The 22,846-nt window shown below is 41.5% G+C and overlaps 2 protein-coding genes across 4 annotated transcripts; both read left to right on the top strand.

The window, feature by feature from the left end:
• Positions 1 to 474: 474 nt before the first annotated feature.
• Positions 475 to 4,999, top strand: LOC106536337 (ADP-ribosylation factor 3). Its single transcript, XM_014033586.1, has 5 exons — positions 475 to 536; positions 1,492 to 1,663; positions 1,743 to 1,853; positions 2,606 to 2,730; positions 2,806 to 4,999. Exons 2-5 carry the CDS (start codon positions 1,516 to 1,518, stop codon positions 2,965 to 2,967), a joined length of 546 nt encoding a protein of 181 aa, XP_013889040.1. The 5' UTR covers positions 475 to 536; positions 1,492 to 1,515; the 3' UTR covers positions 2,968 to 4,999.
• A 2,833-nt stretch (positions 5,000 to 7,832) lies between these two features.
• On the top strand, positions 7,833 to 22,434 carry erbb3b (erb-b2 receptor tyrosine kinase 3b). 3 transcript variants are annotated; one of them, XM_014033577.1, is made up of 29 exons: positions 7,843 to 8,055; positions 8,255 to 8,395; positions 10,187 to 10,338; positions 12,124 to 12,310; positions 12,528 to 12,653; positions 12,757 to 12,819; positions 12,924 to 13,042; positions 14,539 to 14,680; positions 14,824 to 14,937; positions 15,024 to 15,141; positions 15,225 to 15,298; positions 15,416 to 15,506; positions 15,984 to 16,186; positions 16,271 to 16,403; positions 16,482 to 16,575; positions 16,993 to 17,150; positions 17,259 to 17,315; positions 18,265 to 18,406; positions 18,495 to 18,614; positions 18,699 to 18,797; positions 18,875 to 19,060; positions 19,137 to 19,292; positions 19,373 to 19,448; positions 19,545 to 19,691; positions 20,415 to 20,512; positions 20,619 to 20,795; positions 20,871 to 20,942; positions 21,041 to 21,332; positions 21,414 to 22,434. In XM_014033577.1, the coding sequence occupies exons 2-29, from the start codon at positions 8,317 to 8,319 to the stop codon at positions 22,289 to 22,291; spliced, it is 4,353 nt and encodes a 1,450-aa protein (XP_013889031.1). In that variant the 5' UTR covers positions 7,843 to 8,055; positions 8,255 to 8,316; the 3' UTR covers positions 22,292 to 22,434. The 3 variants fall into 3 exon arrangements, with proteins under 3 accessions (XP_013889033.1, XP_013889031.1, XP_013889032.1); XM_014033578.1 differs by having other exon boundaries at positions 20,622 to 20,795; XM_014033579.1 differs by lacking the exon at positions 21,414 to 22,434 and having other exon boundaries at positions 7,833 to 8,055; positions 20,871 to 20,968; positions 21,041 to 21,163.
• The last annotated feature ends 412 nt before the right edge of the window (positions 22,435 to 22,846 follow it).

Here is a 22,846-nt window from a genome sequence, read left to right on the forward strand (position 1 = left end):
ATCTATCTATCTATCTATCTATCTATCTATCTATCTTATAAAATGTGGAAAACTTTTTAATGAATTGGTAAATCAAACAATTTTGAGTCTTGTTAATTTCATAAACTGAAGGCAAATTAGCACATTTTTAGTTAGATACTATTGTCAAGACTGTATTTGTATTTGTGTTTCTTACCGTATTTGACCATACAGTATGAAACACATTTTTATATAAAAATCGTTGTTTTAAATAAGTGATGAAATTGGAAACACTCACAGCAGTCTCCTCTGATTTAATTGATATTTAATTAAATATATATAAATATTTTCTTGAATAAATTTCTTGTGTTCCAAGAAGACAATGTGAAGACCAGGAGTCCTCTCTTGCTTTAAAAACTTACCTTCTAGTTTTTGACATATTTGGGGATGACAGAGGTGGTTCAGCATCCCCCAAGTATCGCGAGAACTTCCTGTTGGAAAGTCGCGAGTTCTCGCGAGGTCAGCATCCAGTCCTTTGCCTGCTGAATTCAGCTGGTGTGCTGCCTGCAGTTAACGGGGTGAGTGCGAATGAGGTGCAAATGTGGGGAAATGACCGAAAAACGTAGAGTTGTATTACAGCTGACCGCATGTTTGTCGGTATTTAAACGCTTTCAACTTAATTTTAAGCTAAAGAGCGGCCGTTTATCGACGACATTAGAGGCCGGACTGGTGCGTTTTTTGTCGTGACTGTACTRGGGTATCATTAATATGCCACAGAAATTTTGACCTGGAGATTTACTCGTTTCATTTTAAAGAGCAGGAAAATGAGCAGTAGTAATTTGTGGGCTCGGATAATGATTCGGCTTGAAGAAACGTGACAGGAGCCACCGGCTGCTTGCACTGCAGCATCCCCTCGCCTTCTCCTCGCATTATGACAGCTGTATGTGGAGCCTCTGCAGCTGTAACAGGCTGTGCTAACAGCTCCTGCCGCTCTGTGCTTCATACAAATACATGTATGATCTGTGACAACATTAGTTATGAGCTCTAGATTGGTAAAAGAAAAAAAATGTTTTCAAGATYTGCTTCATGTGCAGCTTTTGCTCGTCTGAGCATCCTGTTTACAGCAGCTGCAGCTCAGGTGAAATGTGTTTGCAGAAAGAGAGATGGCCTGAAGGGCCACAGAGAGACTGTGCACCACACATACTGTCACTTTGCTCATAGGTAAAAATGTAGTTACATTTTTGTTGCTTCGGTCGCTGTCAAACACCTGAACAGGTAGTTGATCTGCACTCTGAAAGCCGATCCATATAACATAGACTCGGTGTGGTTGTTGTTCTCCATGTCACAGTGTAAAGTAGTGGAGTCCAGAAACAGAGTCCGGTCGGCTCTCGTTAAAGTGGTAAGGGTGTTCTCACTGACTTTCCTCTGAGGTGAATTTAGTCCGTTTCACCACGCCGTTTTAATGCGTTGCTTTGAGTGTGAGTTTAACTCTTCTTTGTTGCTGAGTTTGTCCGTGTCTCGGTTCTGTTGCAGTCGAGATAAGAGCCGCCGGTCGTCATGGGAAACATCTTTGGGAACCTGCTGAAGAGCCTGATAGGCAAAAAAGAAATGAGGATTCTCATGGTAGGGCTGGACGCTGCCGGGAAGACCACCATCCTTTACAAGCTGAAGCTGGGAGAGATCGTCACCACCATCCCCACAATTGGTCTGTAGGGGCGGGGGGGTAAAATAAGGAGATCTATGTAAACATACCGTTCATTATCCATTTTAATCTTTCTGTTCAGGGTTTAATGTGGAGACGGTGGAATACAAAAACATCAGCTTCACTGTGTGGGACGTGGGCGGCCAGGACAAGATCCGTCCCCTGTGGAGACACTACTTCCAGAACACACAAGGTGAGCTCATCACGTTGACGTAGCCGTCGTCCACTTCGCTGTTGACGAGGCTCTTTCAGTTCGGCTGAACAAGCTGCCGTGCACGCTCGCCCCCAACACCTGAGGGTTTGTCTGACTCACGCTTCAGATGAGCTCACTTTCGTACAGTCTSTTTTCAGATGAGTCTCACAGTCGCACAGAAATCTTTATTAATTAAAGGCCTGGGATTTCTTGAAGAAATGCATATCACCTGTCGCCTTTCATGCAGAGGTTTTAAACTAAGTTTGTCTTACGTTGAGACAAGATGACATTTGGTTAAACCTTGGAAATAACGTTCTCGTGATCATTTGTGCTATTTTGGATTATCTGTTAGCGCTTAAAGTGTGTGTTGGGAATGACTATCAGCTACTTCCACGGCTAATTTTAGCTCAGTATCTTTTGTTTTGGAAAGGTTGAGGTAGATTTGCTGTAGTCGACCATTTTAAATTTGGTTTACTCCAAAAGGTGATCAATTGTAGATGTACACCTTTATTCTCTGAGAGTTTCATGACAATTCCTCTTTTTATTCAAAAGATATTTTGCTAACAGGCACACAGGGATTTTTCCAGCAGTTTGTGATAGTTTTCGGAGTTGCAGTCATTTCTGTGTTTGCGAAGATTGTTGTGCGGTAGCCGGCCATCTTGAATCAGACRGATTCCKAAGCAGAACCATTATCGCTCTGCCGTCACCTTTGGTGGAGGGCGATGATGTTTAACCTGGTTTTCCTGCTGCAGGTTTGATCTTTGTGGTGGACAGCAACGACCGGGAGCGAGTCAACGAAGCCCGCGAGGAACTGATGAGGATGCTGGCTGAGGACGAGCTGCGGGACGCCGTTCTCCTCGTCTTCGCCAACAAACAGGTGCGGCTCCTAGCAGCGGAGGCTTTTTTTTTTCCCGTTTGTTTTTCTCAACTGACTCTTTACCGTTTTGCTCAGGACCTGCCCAACGCCATGAACGCCGCCGAGATCACAGACAAGCTGGGCCTGCARTCCTTACGCCACCGCAACTGGTACATCCAGGCCACCTGCGCCACCAGCGGGGACGGCCTCTACGAGGGCCTGGACTGGCTGGCCAATCAGCTGAAGAACAAAAAGTGAAGCGAGGAGGGCGGAGGGCGGTCAGAGACGAGGGGAGGAGCCTGGGTGCCAGCTCCAGGTGGTGGTTACAGTGGGTCTGTTGTGTTTYCYTAGAGAGGAAAGGCTGAAAAAAGCTCCAGAGGGCGTGTGACTCTCAGTGGTTTTCTCCCCCGTAAATATCAATTTTTTTATTTCCATARTTTGATTCATTTGCATATTTTTGATGTGTAGTGTTTTCCATCATTTACAAATAGACTTGACTGCAACATTTTCCACTTTTTAAACTGAAAACATAAATTCTGGCATTAGTGTGTAGAGCTCTAGGCATTTCCCCTTCTTTACGGTCTGTGATCTCCATTACGACATTTAACGTGAAAGTGTGACGACTATTTGACGACCGGTCAGCCTTCCCTCCCTTAGAATCAGTAAACTCTGTGTAAATTATAAAAGAATGTCAAATATTAGAATATCACAATTTCAATGCAGTATGCTTCTAAAGGCTTCGCAAAGCTTAACATTATATTTTAATGTCCAAAGTTATTTTTACTGCCACAGAATTACGCTCTTCAAAATATTATTTTAGTCCAGATTTGATTCTGTTTAACTTATTTATTTTTAAGAGACACAAATAGTTCATGTTACTAACCGTTCTTGTCGATATTTACCTATTTATTGATTGATTTATGCTCTAGAAGTGCATCGTATGATTTCTCCTTTGCAATGTGCATTTTACTGTGAAGGCAGCTGATTACATTTTTAAAAAAAGAGGAAAAGGAAAGTAAAAAAAAAAAAAACAAAGTGTAAATTACTGCTTCCCAGTCTGCATMGAGATAATCCCAGTGTTGGGCTTATAAAAGGCCGCTGCTGTAAATAATGTTTTTTTTTCTCGCCTGGCTCAGCGAGGGTTAAAAAGCGATTGGCAGGATGTGATTTCTGAAGCGACACTGATGACAGAGCAGACGCTCCGTCTGTACCAGCTCTGTGGCTTAGAGAAATTGCCGCCACTCGGCCGCGGCGAGTTTCGCAGCGCGGCATGTAGTTGGCGTTATTCGAACTGACGCCGTTTCTGAATGTTTGATTTCTTTTTTTTTAAAACCAGGTTTTGTGCTGCCGTGTGTTCATCAACCCGATCACCCTGTCACGTGCTGCTTACTTTAACCCAACCTGTGTGTGTGTATGTGTGTGTCAGGTTACGCAGTATTGTCTCCGTCTCGTATTTTGTTTTTTGTTCCATTTTGTTTAATTTTATTTCACTAACTAGATGTGGCGTTTTCTTGGGGTTGTCACACAACAGGATGAGGATGATAGTAATACTGCGACATGAGGCATGTTAATACTGTATAAGATGTGTAATAAAAGTGAATTATACTTTAATAGCCTGTTTCCTCAGACTATATTTGTTAGTCAAAATTATTGCTGCTGGTTGGATCAATGCTGTACTAATAACCGTCATGGATTTTGTGTAAAGTTTACCAAACAACCTTCTAATATGCAAATAAGCATGCTTTTGTATGTCAGCTGAAAATGTATATACTGTATGTTTCCTCTGTAGCCAGAGGAGTTTTGTGTGGTGTTAAACTGGCAGTGCTGTTCTTACACCTGTAGATAGTGGGGGTCAGTGTGTTGGCAGATATCTGGCAGCAGCTTGTGCGTGAGAGTGTGACGTGTTCTCTATCATGTTCGGTTCGGTGTGAACATTGTTTCCTTTTTTTTACTGTGGTTATTTATTTCATCGTTGACAACAGGTAGGAATGTCCAGCATTCAAAGTATTTCACTCATACTGTATATGATCTGTGGCAATGTCGTGGCTAAACATCTAAGTTTTTATTTCTTTTTTTTTAGCTGTTAAGAGGCAAACAAGACTCCACAACATTCCCACTAACACGTTTCCAAAAAAAAAAAAAAGTAGAATTATTTGCATTCAGTGAAAAATATAGTAGAATATGTAAAAACTATGAAAGGGATAAACATGAAATGGTGTAAAAAATAGTGTTGAATGGTTTGATGATTCCTGGCGTTTCAGTGATCAATAAAAAACCAAAACAAATTTGATTTTTTTTGTACTTGTTTCATTTTTGGTTTGAGCTTCTTCTTTTCACCGCTTTGATCAGTTTTCATTTGCACCTGTTTTAAATTAATTATACTCATCACTTACTGACAGATCAACATCTAAAGATGCAAAACGGATGCAGTGGTGGAGCAAGGCGTTTGTGCAAGGGGTGGCCAAGACACTTTCAAGGGCTCCACATTCAAAAAAAGGAAAGTATTGTTTCTTGAACCCAGTAAAAAGGACCACAGTTCTTACTACAGGTAAGATATTCATTCTTCATAGCCTTTCCACAATAGCCCCACTTTTGAAAGATTTAAATTATCCCGTTAGAGGAGGGGTTTCAAACCCAGGTACACAAGAGGGCCCAAACTCAAATCTTGGTCCAAAGCCAAGGACTAATCTCTGTCCYTATTTATAGAATAAAATATTGATTTTAAATGTTATCTAACAAATTATTCTTCTAGAAATATAAATTTCCTTTTCCAAAGTACAGTATATGGTACGTAGGATAGACATACCCTAATAAAAAATAAATGCACATAAGTAGCCTTTATTTCTTATGTCTTACATTCTACTATGAACTATTGCATTGACTTTTCCTTAGAGATACATTTTATCTCAATCCAGCAAAGCAGTTTAAAAAAAAACAATGAAAAACTAATTATTTTACTTTAAAAATAGAAGAAAARGCAGAATAAAAGTCAACCACTGTTAAGAAAAGATTTCACTAAGTACAGTGACAAAAAGAGAAACAATGAAATGATTTTAGCCTACTTTCAAAATATTACTTTTGGGACCAGATAAAATGTTAACCAGGGCCTGATTTGGCCAGTGAGCCTTGAGTTTGACACWTGCTTTGCTTTCAATCTTATGACTGATCTGAGCTGAAGTAAAATGTTTATTAAAATATTAAGGCAGATACGGTGGACATCTCAGACAGGTAGGAAGATACTTTTACCCGTTTCGGAGTTGCTGGCAGCAGGAGAAGTCTCCCTGCGGACTTGCAGCTCCCCAGAGAAAGTCATTTAGTCTGAGCTGATCAGAGGGGCTCGTAGGAGGAGTGCCGCTGTGTCTCCAAGGGTGTGACAGCAGTATGTAAGTCGGAGCTGCTCCCGGGGCCAACAGCCCCCCAGGGCCCCCTGCAGGTCGGCTACAATAGCAACCCCAGGGTGGGTGCCATAGCTGGGATTCCCACCCGTAACCGGGACACCTTCGCCCGGGGCACAGACACACTGGCAGCAGCCACACAATCAATTCATCAATCTCTGAAGAGAGTGGAAACTGGAAGAAGAAAAAAACAAGGCCGCTGCAGGCACTTCTCACAGTTTGGCCTCTGGACAGGACAGGACAGGGCCACCAGGACTGACATGGAGGTGGACACTGCGAAGGTCACTTAAAAGGTCAAACTCTGCTAACAAAACAAGGAAGCATCACAAGTTTAACAAAACTACCGGRAGTCATGTTTATATATACAGAAACTTGATAACTGATGGAACTTTACAGCTCATTGAAACAATGCAGGTCTGCATGTTTTGGTAAAGCAAATAAGTAAAATGTGAAAAGTAGTTTGTTAGCAGAGATTTTTTAGTATCGTTGGTGAGACTATTCCTTGTATCATGGTCATGTTTCAAATAAAAGTTTGACTTTAGTTAGTATCACAGCTACCATTAAGCTTTTTTACCAGACATCATTTAACAAACAGACCACAGGACTGTGTGCACCACACTGAACATGGAGCAAAGAGCTGCCCCAGGAGCTTCTTGGTCCTCTGACCACAACACTAACAATATTACTGAAAAGTATTAGGTTCATGGGACTGAAGCAAATCACCCAGGACATGGATTCAAGAGGAAATGCAACCCCATGTTGATCAGACGGCGAGTACCAATGGTAAAAAAATGAGTCAAGGTTTGTGACTTTCTGCAGCATCAAATCGTGACGAGTCCCATGGAAGAAGACCTGGGAGGTTCCACGACTGACAGATAAACACAAACAGTCAGAAAGGTGTTTGTCAAAAACACATGTTGACTAACCTCAGTGATTCTGGGACTGATGAGACTAAACTTGAGCTTTTTGGCTCGTCACATCAGATAAATAAATTGATGCAGGTCAGTATGTGTCTGCCCAAAGGTTGTTGAGCCACAACGTTCAAAGTCTGCTGTCAGTCGGATGATGGTTGATTATTTTATTAAAGAAGATTAGAAGTTTGAGCACAAACAATAAATACAAAACAGATTTTAAAAAAATTGCACGGATGAGATGCTGAACTGTCAGACTCTGTCTCCTCCTGCTGGACAGATAACAGGTGAAATGATCCTAAACCACTGAAAAACTGCACATTTCAATACACTTTTCAGCATTTTATGACTTTTTATACAACAACGTTAAAAATAAAAAATGAAAGTTTAGTTTCACTTTTACTCCAAACCTTCAAATTTTACTCAAACTGTGATCTGTTTCAGTCATCTTCCTTCTAACTRTCCAAAATAAGATCTAATGGCTCGTCCATCAAAAGCACTTACTGATATCCATCTATTAGTCACTATTAGTCCCCCTACATCTCACTCACAACTCAGTGTTCAGGAATTAAAAAAGAAAAAAACATTCCCCCCTCCCAAAAAAAAATTAAGCATCTTCTTGTTTTGGGTTCAGAAGTCACTGACAATGTGGCCCTTGTGACTGGCTGCTCCATACGCATCAAAGAGGTGATTAACCAGTTGACGGGGCTGCGGGGGACAATACTGCTTTTTACAGGGAGAACACTGAGACCACTCAGGCTGAGAGCACAACACTGCGTCTACATGCAGCAGCTGGACCAAAATAACTGCACACAAAGAGGCAGACAGCATGCAGACCAAGCACACTGCTGAGCAACATGTTTTGCTGGGAGATGCCTTCCACTGATTTTTATCAGCTCTGCCTTTTTGCATGCACGCATTAGCAATTTGTAACTTTAATTACTTGATATTACGTACATTTCTGGATATATGTTTTTTAATTGGAGGACTGAAGCTGCAGCTTGAAGGTGGATGGGGACAAAAGGATGGACAGACCTCTGGTTGGTGAATAATTCTGGCGGTGGGCCAATAAGATGCCTCTCTCGGGGCGGGAAATCCCAGGATTACAATTTCTGCCCAGTTTTCTCTCTTGCAATTGATTTAATCGGGTTAACTGGAGCACAACAAGAAGCTGCATTCCCTTGTTGTTTTGCATTTATGATGTTTGACCTTTTTCCTCCCTGTAATTATTGTCTTTAGAGCTGTTTGGAGGTTTGCTTCACTGAAATGCTGAAATCTCTGTGAGCGCCCTGGACATCACCATGGACCAGCTGAGAATCAGATTGTTTTGTGTGATTTTGTGGTTCTGGATCCAAACAGCATGGTCTCAAACACACGAAGGTCAGTAAAAWTTTTTGTTCATTTTATTACGAAAAACCTTGTTTCCATCAACTTCGCTAWACTTCATAAATGCTTGACTTCATCCAGTGTTTATTCCTGAGCAACTTGTGATARGTTAAAGCAATTTAAGTAAACAGAAATGCATTGTAGTTGTTTTTTTTATTCAAAAGAATGTAAACCCATAACCCTCAGTTTCACCAAGTCAACTCAAACACCCTGCTTTGGTTCTTGAAAGCTTTTTTTATTGTTCCACGATATCGCATAAAGTTCTTTAATAGGTCAATAAAATTCCACTCAAGTCAATGTAACAAAAACACTTGGTGCCCCATTTATGTCAGAATGTTCCCATTACACAAAAAGTTCACAATACACTGTAATAAGTAGCCTCATTAATGGACAGTGTACATAAACATCTGTAACCACAGACGAGGTTATATTACATTCTTAAATGACATCTCTAAACTTGCACAGGGTGGGCTTTTTATTAAAGGGGACATATCATGCAAAATCCACTTTTTTAGTCGTTAAATACATTTTGTTGTGTACTTGAAATCTCTAGGAGTGGGAAGTTTAATTTTATTTTTCACCAGTTCAGTTTTCTCCATTTTCCATGACTTTTTCTGAACTATTACATCTCAGTATGTGCAACGGAACTGACATTTGGTCGTCTTCTTTCTGCTCTGTCTCCAAGTAAGGCTGGATGGATGAGTGTTCTGTTGTTGACATTTTTTAATTCATTTGTAAGTAAAATATTTCTGTGACTATATATTCGTAAGCCCCTCTCTCAAACTAGAAAAAACTGCTCTGGAAGCTGGAGGGGGCGGGGTGTGAAGCGCCTTATTTGAATTTAAAGGAACAGCATCAAAACGAGTTGATCTGAGACACACCTCAAGGGGCGAAAGAGGGGCTTGTGGAGTTACAACAAGGAGGAATTCAGAGACAGGATCGCGGTTGAATACACCCCAAATGAAGGATTTAAATGTGAAAAAGAAAGATTTAAAAGCTTTAAGTCTCCTTTAAAACTCYAAAATGCTAAACTGAAGGAAACAAGGTCATAAAATTCCACTAAAACTAACAACTAAACAGCTCATTTATCCGTTGCTCTTCAGTTTGTTTCTTGTGAAGTTTGGTTATTTGTGTTTTTCATTATAATAGATAAATTCTACCGCTCCTCCACTGGAAGCTCCAACTCTGTTTGCATGAGCTCGAGCTCTGCTGCAGGTGCTCCGTCTTTAACCGGTGCCACAGGTTGTTGTTTCTCACCGGGAGCTGACGTGCACGTCTCCGTCTGTTCACGATATTTTCTGCACTYGCTCGCCGTGCTCACACACGACCCATTGTCTCTCAGTATGATCTCAGCGACACTTTCCTCACAGACGTGCACGCACACAGAGAAGCTCTGTCTGCCGCTGCATGGTTCTACGCTCTGCTTGCAACACACTGTCCACATTTAGAGCTTTTGTCACAATGAGGCACGTTGTCTGCGAGCGAGCCTTCTGCCTCGACCCTTTGGCCTCCTCTTCGCCGCCCCTTGGGCCTGAGCTGCTCCGTGCGCCCCGGGTTTGCAGGCAGTCCGTTTGCCTCGAAACGAAATGTGCAGAGAGACGCAATAAATAAGACAGAAACAACCCAACCCACGGGACTCATGCTCGCCACTTCTGCAGCTTCATTTGCATTTTCGTCATTACATACATCGATTTGCATTCATTAATCAAATTCTTAATACTGCAGCTCACTGAGATTTGAAAGAAAYTTTTGTTTTGTTTTGCCTTCTTCCTCGTGTGTCCGCAGTGTGTCCTGGTACCCAGAACGGCCTGAGCTCCACCGGCTCTCAGGAGAATCAGTACAATCTGATTAAGGACCGGTATGACAGCTGTGAGATCATCATGGGAAACCTGGAGATCACTCAGATTGAGAGTAACTGGGACTTCTCCTTCCTCAAGGTAATCAGACTCCTTCAGCTTGTCCAGYATGATGGATCGAACCTCAAAAATGCACTGGGGGGAAAGAAGCGTTGAACACATCAGTGTTTTTTTAATTCAATAAAAATATTAATGTGTCTGCTGACAGAGAATCTACACCAGACGTGAGTAACAAATCAAGCCCATTGATTAAGACTGGACCACTCCACCAGCTTTATTTTATTTCTCTCTAAAAGCCATTTGTGTTCCCTTGGCTGCCTTTTTCTTTTCTTTTTTTTATCCTTTATTTATTCAGGAAAATCTCTTGAGACTCTCATTTACTGCTATATCCACCACAACAGAGTAACATAAAAACAATGATAATACAATTTACTTAACACTTCTAAAAATAATAATAATAATAATAATAATGCCCGTTTGGGATCTTTGTCTTGCTGAAACATCCATCTTCTGCATCCTGGTAGATGGCAGCAGATTACAGACAGTCTTCTTTCAACTGAATTAAGTCTGTGAGTCCCGCATAATGAAAGCAGTCCCACACCATGATGTTCCCACCTTCATACTTCACTATTGGTGTTTTGAGGGTGAGGTGCAACTACATCCATGGGCTCACCTCACCAGATTATAATCTCTCAATTTGTTTGGAAGCAAACTTTAAGCAAGTTTAAACCATCTTTTCTTCAGTATTGAAGTCTTATTCAGTGAACATGCAGAGGCCATGGTGGTTCAGTGCATTACTTATTGTTTTCTTTGAAACAACATTATGTATGTGTAGCTGCTAATTCTAGGTTCTTCTTAAAGCCCCATGAGTGGTCCTTAAAATATCTCTAACCAAATATGTTTTGCAACAATAAGGTTTTAAAGGTCTTGAGAGAAGTTTATTGTGCTAATAATGAAAAATGGTTTATAATGTAGGCCATCACATAGGGCCTGTTAGGAGGTAGACAAAGCTGTCATGTAAAAAGTATGAATACTTTATCTTACTTAAATAGAAGGTTTGGTTATTTATACTTCACTGGAGTCCTTCTTGTTCAGCCATCTGTTTACTTCTACTCCTTACATTAAAAAATATAAGGAGTATTTCATTTCTTTCATTTCAGCTTGTCTTTATTCAAAAATAAATCTATCCATGTATATGGTACCTCCCAGATAGAGTGAATTGAATTTGTCACTTTCCAGCAAGACATATCAGAAGTATGAAAATGGCAGAGTTACATGTGCTGCTGTAACAGGTAGCCTTTTCATTTTAGAGGTGAATTTGTGCACTATAGACCCCCACTGAGATGCCAAACAAAGTGTTTGTCCTAATTTTCCTTATATTACTTTTACTTTTATACTTTAAAATCAGTACTTTTACACTTCTGATTGAGCAAAAAGCTCAAGTTGATACTTTTTCTTCAACAGAAGTCTTTAAACACTAGTATCTATACTTCGACTTGAGTATTTAACAGGAATACGTTTTGGAGGCAGAAATTCAGCTGGTTACTTGGCTTTCCGTGACATTTTTGCATCTCCTTTTCTTCATGCGTTCAGTATATTCCCCATGACTTTTCACTTTATTACACATAATTTATGGATGTATTTGTTTTTATTTCTTTGCATGTGTGGATTACTTGGTCTTGTACCAACATCTGGTGTAAATTTTATGTCAATGGCCCCATTAGAAAATATCTTTACTAAGAAAACATTGATGTGTTCAGCACGTTATTCCACCCCCGCTGTAAATCAGATCAAGTAAAACCGCCTTTAGTTTTATGTCTTCTTCTTCTTCTTCTTCTTCTTCTTTCTTCTTCTTCTTCCCGTCAGACAATCAGAGAAGTGACTGGTTATGTCCTCATCGCGATGAACCACTTCCAGGAGATTCCCTTGGGACAGCTGCGGGTCATCAGAGGGAACAGCCTGTATGAACGACGCTTTGCGCTCTCTGTTTTCTTCAACTACCCCAAGGATGGCTCCAACGGCCTTCGGCAGCTAGGGCTGGCAAATCTGACAGGTTAATGGGACATGATATATCACAGAAATGGAAATGGAAGTCTGAGAAGAGATATTTTCTGATATTCGAGGCTTTACCATTAATCACCATATCCACACTCAAGCCCAACTTAACTGAAAATTTGAACTAATAATAATATTAGTTGAAAGACTGAACTCCCAGCTGTATGTGTGCTGTTCTGATTTATGTTACCTTCTTTTTTTCTTCTTCATCACAGAGATTCTGGATGGAGGAGTGCAGATTATTAATAACAAATACCTGAGTTATGGCCCATGGATTTTCTGGCAGGATATCGTACGGGACAACAGCGCTCCTATTGACATCCAGCAGAACGGGGAGAGAGGTCTCTGCTTGGACAGTCCTACGTCACAACCATCCTCAAATCTCTTTTTTTCGTCTCTCTGAATTGTCTTCTCTTTCTATTTCGTTCTCCCCCTCTCTTTCAGGTCCATGCCACAAGTCTTGTGGAGATTACTGCTGGGGGCCAAATAAGGACCAGTGTCAGATCTGTGAGTGCATGAAGAAATGAGCTGAGACAGAGTGATGAACGCACAGAAAGACAAGCATCAAGTTGTGACCTCTGTTTAACCCGTCCTCTCGTTTGTTCTCTCAGTGACTAAGATGGTGTGTGCTGCACAGTGTAATGGACGCTGCTTTGGGACGAGCCCCAGGGACTGCTGTCACACAGAGTGTGCAGCGGGATGCAAGGGCCCTCTGGATGGGGACTGCTTTGTAAGTGGATCCTTGTGGTCTGTGGTCTTTGAGTTTAGGCAAATAGTTGTGAAGTAACAAAATAAAAATACTTAGTTACTTCATTACAACCGTTTGATTTTTCCTATTTAACTATGAATTGTTAATGTTAGAAAAAACATAAAAACCTGTCCAGATAAATCGCACCTCCCGGATAGAGTGAATTTAATTGTTGTTGGATGAGAAGTATAAACATATACCATTCTGACACCATATTGGTAATATCCTGATGCATCTCAGTAAACCAGGTAAAATAAAATCAAAAAGAAAAAATAAGTAGGTCCTCTGGATGGGTTCTTCTTTTAGTGAAACGTTTCGTCTCTCCTCCAAGAGACTTCTTCAGTCTGATGAGTTTCAGGTGAACTCAGCCTTATAAGCACTGCCTCCACATGGACAAACAGGTTAGTCACATGCAAGAGAGGGCCATCGCCTAACAATAGGCTTGATTAGCTCTATTGTTCATAGAGGGTCATGTGCCCCATCACCTGACTTATTGGTTTGGATGCTTCAGCTGTGGTTATTTGGTGTGGTGTTATGTGTATGTAGTGAGTTCAAGTGGGGCTCGACGTCCCCTTGTTTTTGTCTCTATTTCCCTTTTTGTGTTGGGTATTTTAAATTTTGCCTCTTTTGCATGTGACTAAATAGAGCTAATCAAGCCTATTGTTAGTCGATGGCCCTCTTTTGCATGTGACTAACCTGTTTGTCCATGTGGAGGCAGTGCTTATAAGGCTGAGTTCACCTGAAACTTATCAGACTGAAGAAGTCTCTTGGAGGAGAGATGAAACGTTTCACTAAAGAAGAACCCATCCAGAGGACCTACTTATTGTTTTCTTTTTCACATTGGTAATATTCTTAGAGATTTTAACTTCTACCAAAGGAATTTGTGGTAAAATACTTGTACTTTTACTCAAGTCTCACTTTGAGGTACTTACAGAACAGCACAAAAAGTAAGGAAATGTGTATTTGGTAGATTCTTTTATTTTGTAATGTGTCTTGGCAACAAATCTTATACCGTTGGAAAGTCTGTTAATTTCTCTTTTAAGTGGTGCCACATTTGTAAGGAACATGCATTTGTGGGATGAGCAGTAGAGCTGAGTATGTGGGTTGCACACATGAAAAATTGGTCAAATCTTATCTTGTTATTGACTCTTGTTTTGAGCAGGTGTCCGATATAAGATTTTTGCCGCAAAGCATTGTTACAACAAAGAAATTATCTACCAAACACAAATTTCCTTACTTTTTTGTGCTGTTCTGTAAGTACCTCAAAGTGAGACTTGAGTAAAAGTACAAGTATTTTACCACAAATTCCTTTGGTAGAAGTTAAAATCTCTAAGAATATTACCAATGTGAAAAAGAAAACAACAAGTAGGTCCTCTGGATGGGTTCTTCTTTAGTGAAACGTTTCATCTCTCCTCCAAGAGACTTCTTCAGTCTGATGAGTTTCAGCTGTACTTGCCTGTTTGTGTGTTCCTGTAAAGGCATGTCGCCATTTCAATGACTCCGGAGCCTGTGTTCCTCAATGTCCCCAAACACTCATCTATAACAAGCAGACATTTCAAATGGAGACCAATCCAAATGCCAAGTACCAATATGGATCCATCTGTGTTTCTCAGTGTCCCAGTAAGTGATGTTTGTTTTGATAATCAGCATGATTTTTATTAGGATTTTCAACTCGTAAGCATTATTTCATCATTAAATAGCAATGTTTTGCAAATGACTTATTTTTGAACCATGGTGATTTTGGGGCGTTTTATTGTCCATAGCTCATTTTGTGGTGGATGGCAGCTCCTGTGTGAGTGTCTGTCCTCTGGACAAGACGGAGGTAGAAAGAGAAGGCCAGAGGCAGTGTGAGACCTGCAGTGGACTCTGCCCAAAAGGTTGGACACAAAGTCAAGTTCATCCTTAGATTATAGAATATATGTATGTGAAGAATCATTATAACGGGTGCTGATCATCTCTGCAGTGTGCGAAGGAACCGGTGATGAGCACAGACAGACCGTGGACTCCAGCAACATCGACAGCTTCATCAACTGCACGAAGATCCAAGGCAGCCTTCACTTCCTGGTCACGGGGATCCTTGGGTAATATGTCCAGACAAAGTGGAGAATCTGCAAGCATAATGTCAGACAGCTTATGTTGTTTTTATTGTTTTTTTTTCTTACAGAGATGACTTTAAAAGAATTCCACCCCTCGATGCCAAAAAGTTAGACGTGTTCCGCACCGTGAGGGAGATAACAGGTTCAGTGAAGCTGTTTCATGTTTCGTTTTGTTTTTTTTAGTAATAATGCCACTCGTACTTTCTGGACACACCAGCTCATTTGAAACAAATACGATGTGTGTTTGTGAAACTTTCAGATATTCTGAACATCCAGTCATGGCCCAAAGAGCTGAATGACCTGTCGGTTTTTTCGAGCCTCACTACGATTCAAGGAAGGTCGCTTTACAAGTAAGGCTGACGCGTCAAAGGTTAACTACTAACTAACCTGGTGAAATAAATGTGTTTAAACATCTTACAGGTTGTTGCAGGTGACAAGTTCTGCACCTCCTGTCACTTTATTTTGATATTTCCTGCATAAATTAACATCAATCTGTGTGGAAACCGGGTTTCATTAACATTATCATTAAGTTTTGACCCACTTTACACCTGTTTGTTCAGTTTTATAAGTTCTTCTGTGTTAATATCTCCTAACACTAAACACATCCTCTCTGCATTTTGTTCACACATTCTAATCTTTCTCTTCTCTCCCCATGCTTCACAGCTGTAGGAAGGTATGGAAATGTGTGTGTGTTAGATCCCTATTTTAACATCGCACCCAAACTAAACCATAAAAGTTTAGACTTTAACCCTAAATCAAAGCTTTGCACTGAAAATATATGTTTTTTTCTCTCCGTATCTTCCTCTTCCAATCCGTGAAACAAAAAGGCGCTTCTCTCTGATGGTGATGCACATCCCTGCTCTGACCTCACTCGGCCTGCGATCTCTCCAGGAAATCAGCGACGGCAGCGTGTACATCAGTCAGAATGCCAACCTCTGTTACCACCACACTGTCAACTGGACGCAGCTGTTCCGAGGTCGCAGGGTTCAGGACAACATCCTCAGCAGCAACAAGAAGCTGGTGGAGTGCGGTGTGTTTGGTGTTTTTTACATCGAATGTGAAAATACGAAACAGAAAACACGCAGCCAATGCCTGTCTGTCGTCTTCTTTACAGTTGCAGAGGGACGAGTGTGCGACCCGTTGTGCTCTGATTCAGGTTGCTGGGGCCCTGGACCCGACCAGTGTCTCTCCTGCAGGAACTACAGTCGTGGTGGCACATGTGTGGATAGCTGTAACTTTGGATCTGGGTCAGTAGTGAAGCTCTTGTGTCTGATACTGTGTTTTTTTCCCCTTTTGTTTAGTTTTTTTGCATTTTGTGCCTGCAGAGCTCCGAGGGAATTTGCGAGGTCCGATGGAGAGTGTGTTGCTTGTCATCCAGAATGCAAACCTCAAAGAAGACAAGTCAGCTGCACAGGACCGGTAATCATTTGATTTATTAACAAAGAAATTAGGTCCTTTAAGATCCTGTCTGATTTAGCTGTTCTTTTGTCTCTGGCCACAAATGTCTACCATCTCAATCATGTTTATCCATCTTTTTTTTCACATTTAAATGTCCAGTTTTTAAATCTTGATTAAATAAAAAACTTTGACATTATTTTTCATCCCCATGCCAGAACTTACTTTACCCCCTACTATATTTTTGTCAAAACATGAATGTGTTTGAAAGAAAACGGAACAGAAAATAATATAAATTGTCAAAAAATAGTGATTTCATTTTGCTACTTTTTATTACCTATTTTTTACCTAATTTGTATTGACTTTCTGTCATTCCTCGTCAAACTATCCAATTACAGCCCATAATCTTGGCCTCATTTCTTTCTCACTTTCTCCTATGAGGGGGCAGATGAATGCAAAGCATGTGCCAATCTTCAGGACGGTCCTTACTGCATGTCCTCCTGTCCCAGTGGAGTGAATGATGGACAGAAAGGACTGATTTTCAAATATCCCAGCAAGGAGGGTCACTGTGAGCCATGTCACCACAACTGCACGCAGGGGTGAGCCTCAGCTTGAAGTGTGCACCTGTGTATTTCTACACATTTCCAGGTAAAGTGTTGCAGTTATTGGACGGAAGAACTTTTAAGAGTCACTTTTCTGTGTTTCAGATGCTTCGGCCCAGGGTTAAATGACTGTTTGGAGGCGGTGAGGATGACAGTCAGCAGGTGACTGTTGCCCCCTGCTGGTGAAAAAAATAATGCAACACTGTGATGTGACATTTCCTATGTTGACTTTAAGGGGAAATTTAATGCTAAATCCACTTTTTTAGCTGTTAAATGCCTTTTGTTGTTGTTTCTCTAGGAATGCAGAAAAGTTTCACTTAGTTTATCCTGGTGTTTGGGTCATATTTTTCAATCAGTTCAGTTTTTTTTTTTATTATTTTCTATGACGTTTTCTCGACCATTCTGTCACAGTATTTGCAATGGGATTGCCAAATAAGGTCTGGACTTACCTAGAACTTTATAGTCTTCATTTTTCTCTGGCTTTGGGTCAGACTCTGGCTCCAACATGGACAAGTCTTCAGTTGTTGACATCTTTTAATTAATTTGTTAATAAAACCTTTCTCCGTCGCTGTATAGTTGTAAAGCCCTCTATCAAGTTAGAATGGATTGCTCTGGCAGTTGGAGGTGGGGGTGCGGGGTGTGAAGCACCTTGTTTAGATTTAAAGAGACAGCGTCAAAACGAGGTGATCTGAGACACACCTCAGAATAGGAGCGACAGGGGCTTGTGGAGTTACAATAAAGAGCATTGCAGTGCCACTTTATATAGACCCCATCTGAATGATTTATATTTGAAAAAGGAGGATTTAAGAGAATATGTCTACTTTAATACTTGGCCACTTTAAAGACAAACATGCTAATTTTCAAGTTCATGATGTTAAATTTGGGTTTCTTGTCATTGAAACACATCTTTCTATTCTGTCTGTAACTTTACCTCTAAGCAGTTAATTTTCACTTCAATCTTCTGACAAAAGATGCTAAACATGGATGAAGTCTCTTCAAACATCATTAGATCGTGAACTGCAATGCATCGTAAACGGTTCTTCAGGTTGCATTTTTCCCTCAACCTTTGAACCTCTCGTTTCATTCCTACCACGTGTGCTTTCCCCTGCAGTGGTCAGATCACCTGTATAGTGTTAGGGGTCCCGGCGGCACTGATTATCTGCCTGGCGTTGTTTTTCCTGGGAGTGTTGTACCACAGAGGCCTCGCCATCCGTCACAAGAGAGCCATGAGGCGCTACCTGGAAAGTGGAGAGGTGAGGCGCCGGAGACCAACTCTTTACGAGTCACGATAATCGTGTTTACCGGGACGAAGGGTAAAAACAACTGTTGTGTCTTTCACAGAGCTTTGAGCCTCTGGGTCCAGGAGAAAAAGGCACCAAAGTTCATGCTCGTATTCTGAAGCCCTCCGAGCTGAAAAAGATCAAACTCCTCGGTTTTGGGGTTTTTGGCACAGTGCACAAGGTAGAGATTGTTTCTCTCTCATTGTTTCTCCATTGATTTGTGACCTATCACATCTTTTCTTAAACAATCTAATTTTTGTCTAAGGGCTTTTGGACTCCAGAGGGAGAGACAGTGAAGATCCCCGTGGCCATTAAGACCATCCAAGACAGCTCAGGTCGACAGACCTTCACTGAGATCACTGATGTGAGTCTATAGAACAAACATGCAGACAGAGAGGTCAAACACAACAATGTTACAAACCCATGTCTTCTTTTCTGCAGCATATGTTGTCCATGGGCAGCATGGACCATCCCTACATTGTTAGGTTGCTGGGAATCTGCCCTGGAACGACTCTGCAGCTGGTGACCCAGCTCAGTTCTTATGGTTCCTTACTAGAGCACATCAGACAGCACAAGAACAACCTCGACCCTCAGCGCCTCCTCAACTGGTGTGTGCAGATTGCTAAGGTGTGTACAGCAGGAAATAAGTTTTATTCCTAAAATTGTTGACACATTTAAAGATTATGTGCCTTTTTTATTTTAGGGTATGTTTTATCTGGAGGAACACTGCATAGTCCACAGGAATCTGGCTGCCCGTAACGTTCTGCTGAAGAACGACTATCAGGTCCAGATCTCGGACTACGGTGTGGCAGATCTCCTTTATCCAGACGATAAGAAATATGTCTACTCAGACACAAAGGTTGCTATGACTTGCTTGAAATGACAAGTTTCCAGTAATCCAATCAAACTGCCTGACCCGTATCATTTGCTCTCATTCAGACGCCTATAAAATGGATGGCACTAGAAAGCATCTTGTTCCGAAGATACACTCATCAAAGTGATGTTTGGAGTTACGGTAAGAGGAGCGTTTAGTGTTTCCTCTCAGCTGTGCGTTGATTTACTTGTTTTTTTGCGCGCAGTGTTTTAAAGTGGTACCTAATGTCTTGGACAGGGGTGACGGTGTGGGAGATGATGTCATTCGGGGCGGAGCCATACGTGTCTGTGCAGCCTCAGGACGTGCCGAGCGTTCTGGAGAAGGGCGAACGTCTCTCACAGCCCCACATCTGCACCATCGACGTTTACATGGTCATGGTTAAATGTACGTCAAAACATTTCTCCTGTTCCAACGCAAGTGAAATTCATACCATTTCTTCACAAATAAAGACTCCATGAACAATGTGATACGGTGTGATGCCAATATAATACGCAACATACAGGGTGAGACAAAAACTTTTATTTCATAAACTCAAAAGGAAAATGAAATATCTGCATACTCCAGCAAGTAATGGGTGAGGAAAAAAAACTTCTGAACCATAAGATGATTTTGCACTTCTGATCGCAACGATCCATTTCTGAGACAAATAAATATTTAGACTAAGGCTGTGAAATTAATCGAGTTAACTCTGATTAATTTTAGTGCTGCATGGGCATAGATTAATAATTTTAATCGCGATTAAAATTTACAATCACTGGCTGAATATGTAGGTTTGTATATTGCAATGCACTCAGTGCATGCCAGGTCATGTTTGTAAATGAGAAGTGGTTCTCAAACAGTTTACCTGGATAAATAAAGGTTAAATAAATAATATAAAAAAACTCCATGTGTAACACATTATGTACAATTTTATTTATTTTTGTCTTCTTATGGCTTATTTTATTTTATTTATTTAATAAATAAATAATATTTAAACATTTAAAAATTTGTTTAAGATTAATCGTGATTAATTCACAGCGACCTTGGAATTCATAGATTAAAAGTTTTAATCATTTGACAGCCCTAATTTAGACTATATGTAATGTTGTTTTATATGTGCTGTATCAGGCTGGATGATTGATGAAAATATAAGGCCAACCTTCAAAGAGCTGGCCAGTGACTTTACCCGGATGGCAAGAGACCCACTGAGATACCTTGTTATCAAGGTGAGAGCACTGTGCTCTCTTGTTTTACAGCTTTGTGTTTTATCCACAGTGGATTTGTCTCTCGGCCCCCGTTTTGACACCCTTGCTTTTCCCCGCTGACCTGTAGCAGGAAGGAGACGATGCCGTACCCGGGGAAATCCATCGCAGAGAGTCCGAACGAGGACTCCTGGATGCAGATTTGGAGGACCCAGATGAGYTGGGGCTAGATGACGGTTTGGCGACACCTCCTCTTCAGCACTCTCCATCCTGGAGTCTGTCACYTTCACGGATTAATTCATACAGGGTAGTACAAAAGTGTCTGAAACGTTGACTGACTTGCTCTTTCAGGGTTACACGTTGTGGTTTTTCTGATTTGTAGAGCGGCACATCTCAGACTGGGCCGGTCGGATACCTGACGATGACTCCGAGTCCCGTGGATAGCATCCGCCAGGTGCAGCAAATATGTGCTGCAAATAAGTACGATTCCTATTGTTTGACCCATTCTAATAGCTACTGGATTCAATTGTTTCTTCTTCTTTTTTGCCTCAGCTGTGGTTTCGCAGGTCTCGTCTGAGCTCGGTGCGGACGCTGCCTGAGAGGTCAGAGTTCAGAGCGGGTGTCAGGGAAGCAGAGGTGCGCGAGGAGGGCTTACAAACCAGAAGCCTTCACCGGAGCAGGCTGGGCTCAGAGAAGAGTCATCCCCGTGCAGCCAGCAGCCGACCCAGGAAGCTGTCCACAGCCTCGAGTCCYTCCTCGTACAAGGTGTGGACGGCAGAGGAAGAGGAAGAGTTGGATCACTATGGCTACGTTCTGCCTGGGTCACCTGGAACACCCGAAAGAGGTAAAATGCAATTAAAACACAGCAGCATATTGTTTTGTCTTCTTTATGTAATATGTTTGCTTCTGTCATTATGCTTCACAGCCTCCAGAATATCTCGATCTGGCAAAAGAAACACAAGCCAGAAGAATAATCTTAGACTCATGCTGTCAACCCCCTCCCAGGAATATGAAACTATGAACACAGAGTCAAACGTTCCTACATGCTCCCCGCTATTGCAAGGAGACGACACACTAATCGCATTTTGTCATAAAGTCACACCTCTACCTTCTCCGACTCTCATGGATTTGTCACTCACAGAAAACCCACAACAGACTCCAATCTGTGCTGATCACGAGGCTCGTGAAGGAGCTGCAGGAGAGCAAAGAGACTTGGCCGAGAAACATCAGCTTATCAGCGTCTGCACCGGTGCGATCAAAGGTACGGATGACCAAGCAGAGGTAGGCCAAGGGATTGGCAGGTATGAATACATGGATATCCGGCGCTCTGACTCTTCGGAGGGAGGCGACCCAGAGTTGCAAAGAAGTTGGAGTGAAACGTCTGTGATATCTGCAGCAGAGACGTGGGACACAGAAGATGTAGTGGGAGTGGTGAGAGAAGAGCAAAAGGGGCAAGAGGCTGAAAATCATCACAACACAGATGAAACGACCCCTCTGCAGGGGAGTCTGAGCAGTATGCCTGGACCAGATGTGCTGACAGCTGGAGGAGGAGAGSTGGAGGAGTACGAGGAGATGACTGGATTAGGAGAAGTGCCCGATGGGTGGGGGCACACAGAATACGAGAACCTCCCAGCGAAGGAGAGGGTTGCTCCCGAGGAGGTGGGCGGTGCCAGGTGCGCTTTGATTGAGGAGTACATCAAGGTGTGCGCTGGCGTGGGGGAGCCTGGCAGCAGCACATCGTTTGACAACCCAGACTACTGGCACAGCCGGCTGTTCCTCAAGCCAGATGCTGTTCGCACCTAATAAGTCTGTCAGGGACAGAGACACAAACTCAAGTTTCTGTCAAAGTTTGTGGTTTTGTAATGTTTTTCACCTACTTTCTGGGTTATTTGTTTCCTCAAACATTAAAAAAGTCTGAATATTAAACGTCACATTTTTCAAACCAATTATTCCACTGATTTTTACAGTAAGTGATAGTTCACAAAACCAAAAATGATCCAGGACAGACCCATAAAATAAAGGTGACTGTGGGCATTTTGTGTGAATTCTTTAGTTAAAGGCATTTGAAGTGTACTTGGCTTTTTTAAGGCCTAAATATTATTTCTGTATGTTTTACAGCCTAATGAGTTGACTATTTTAAGGCCTCTGTTTTTTAAAATTGTAGTTATTGTATAAATACCTGATTTTGCGTATACACAACTTTATTACTTTTATCATTTCATCCTTTTTTTACATCGTCTCAATGTTTGTCAAAAATAAATGTTTTATAATTAAAAAAACCTCACTGACTGTTTTGTTCAATATTTGAATCAAGGGGTGGAACATGACAGGAAGGCATTAATGTTTATATATATATAC

Source organism: Austrofundulus limnaeus, unplaced genomic scaffold (genome assembly GCF_001266775.1).
Source record: "Austrofundulus limnaeus strain Quisiro unplaced genomic scaffold, Austrofundulus_limnaeus-1.0 Scaffold1777, whole genome shotgun sequence".
Lineage (NCBI taxonomy): Eukaryota > Metazoa > Chordata > Actinopteri > Cyprinodontiformes > Rivulidae > Austrofundulus > Austrofundulus limnaeus.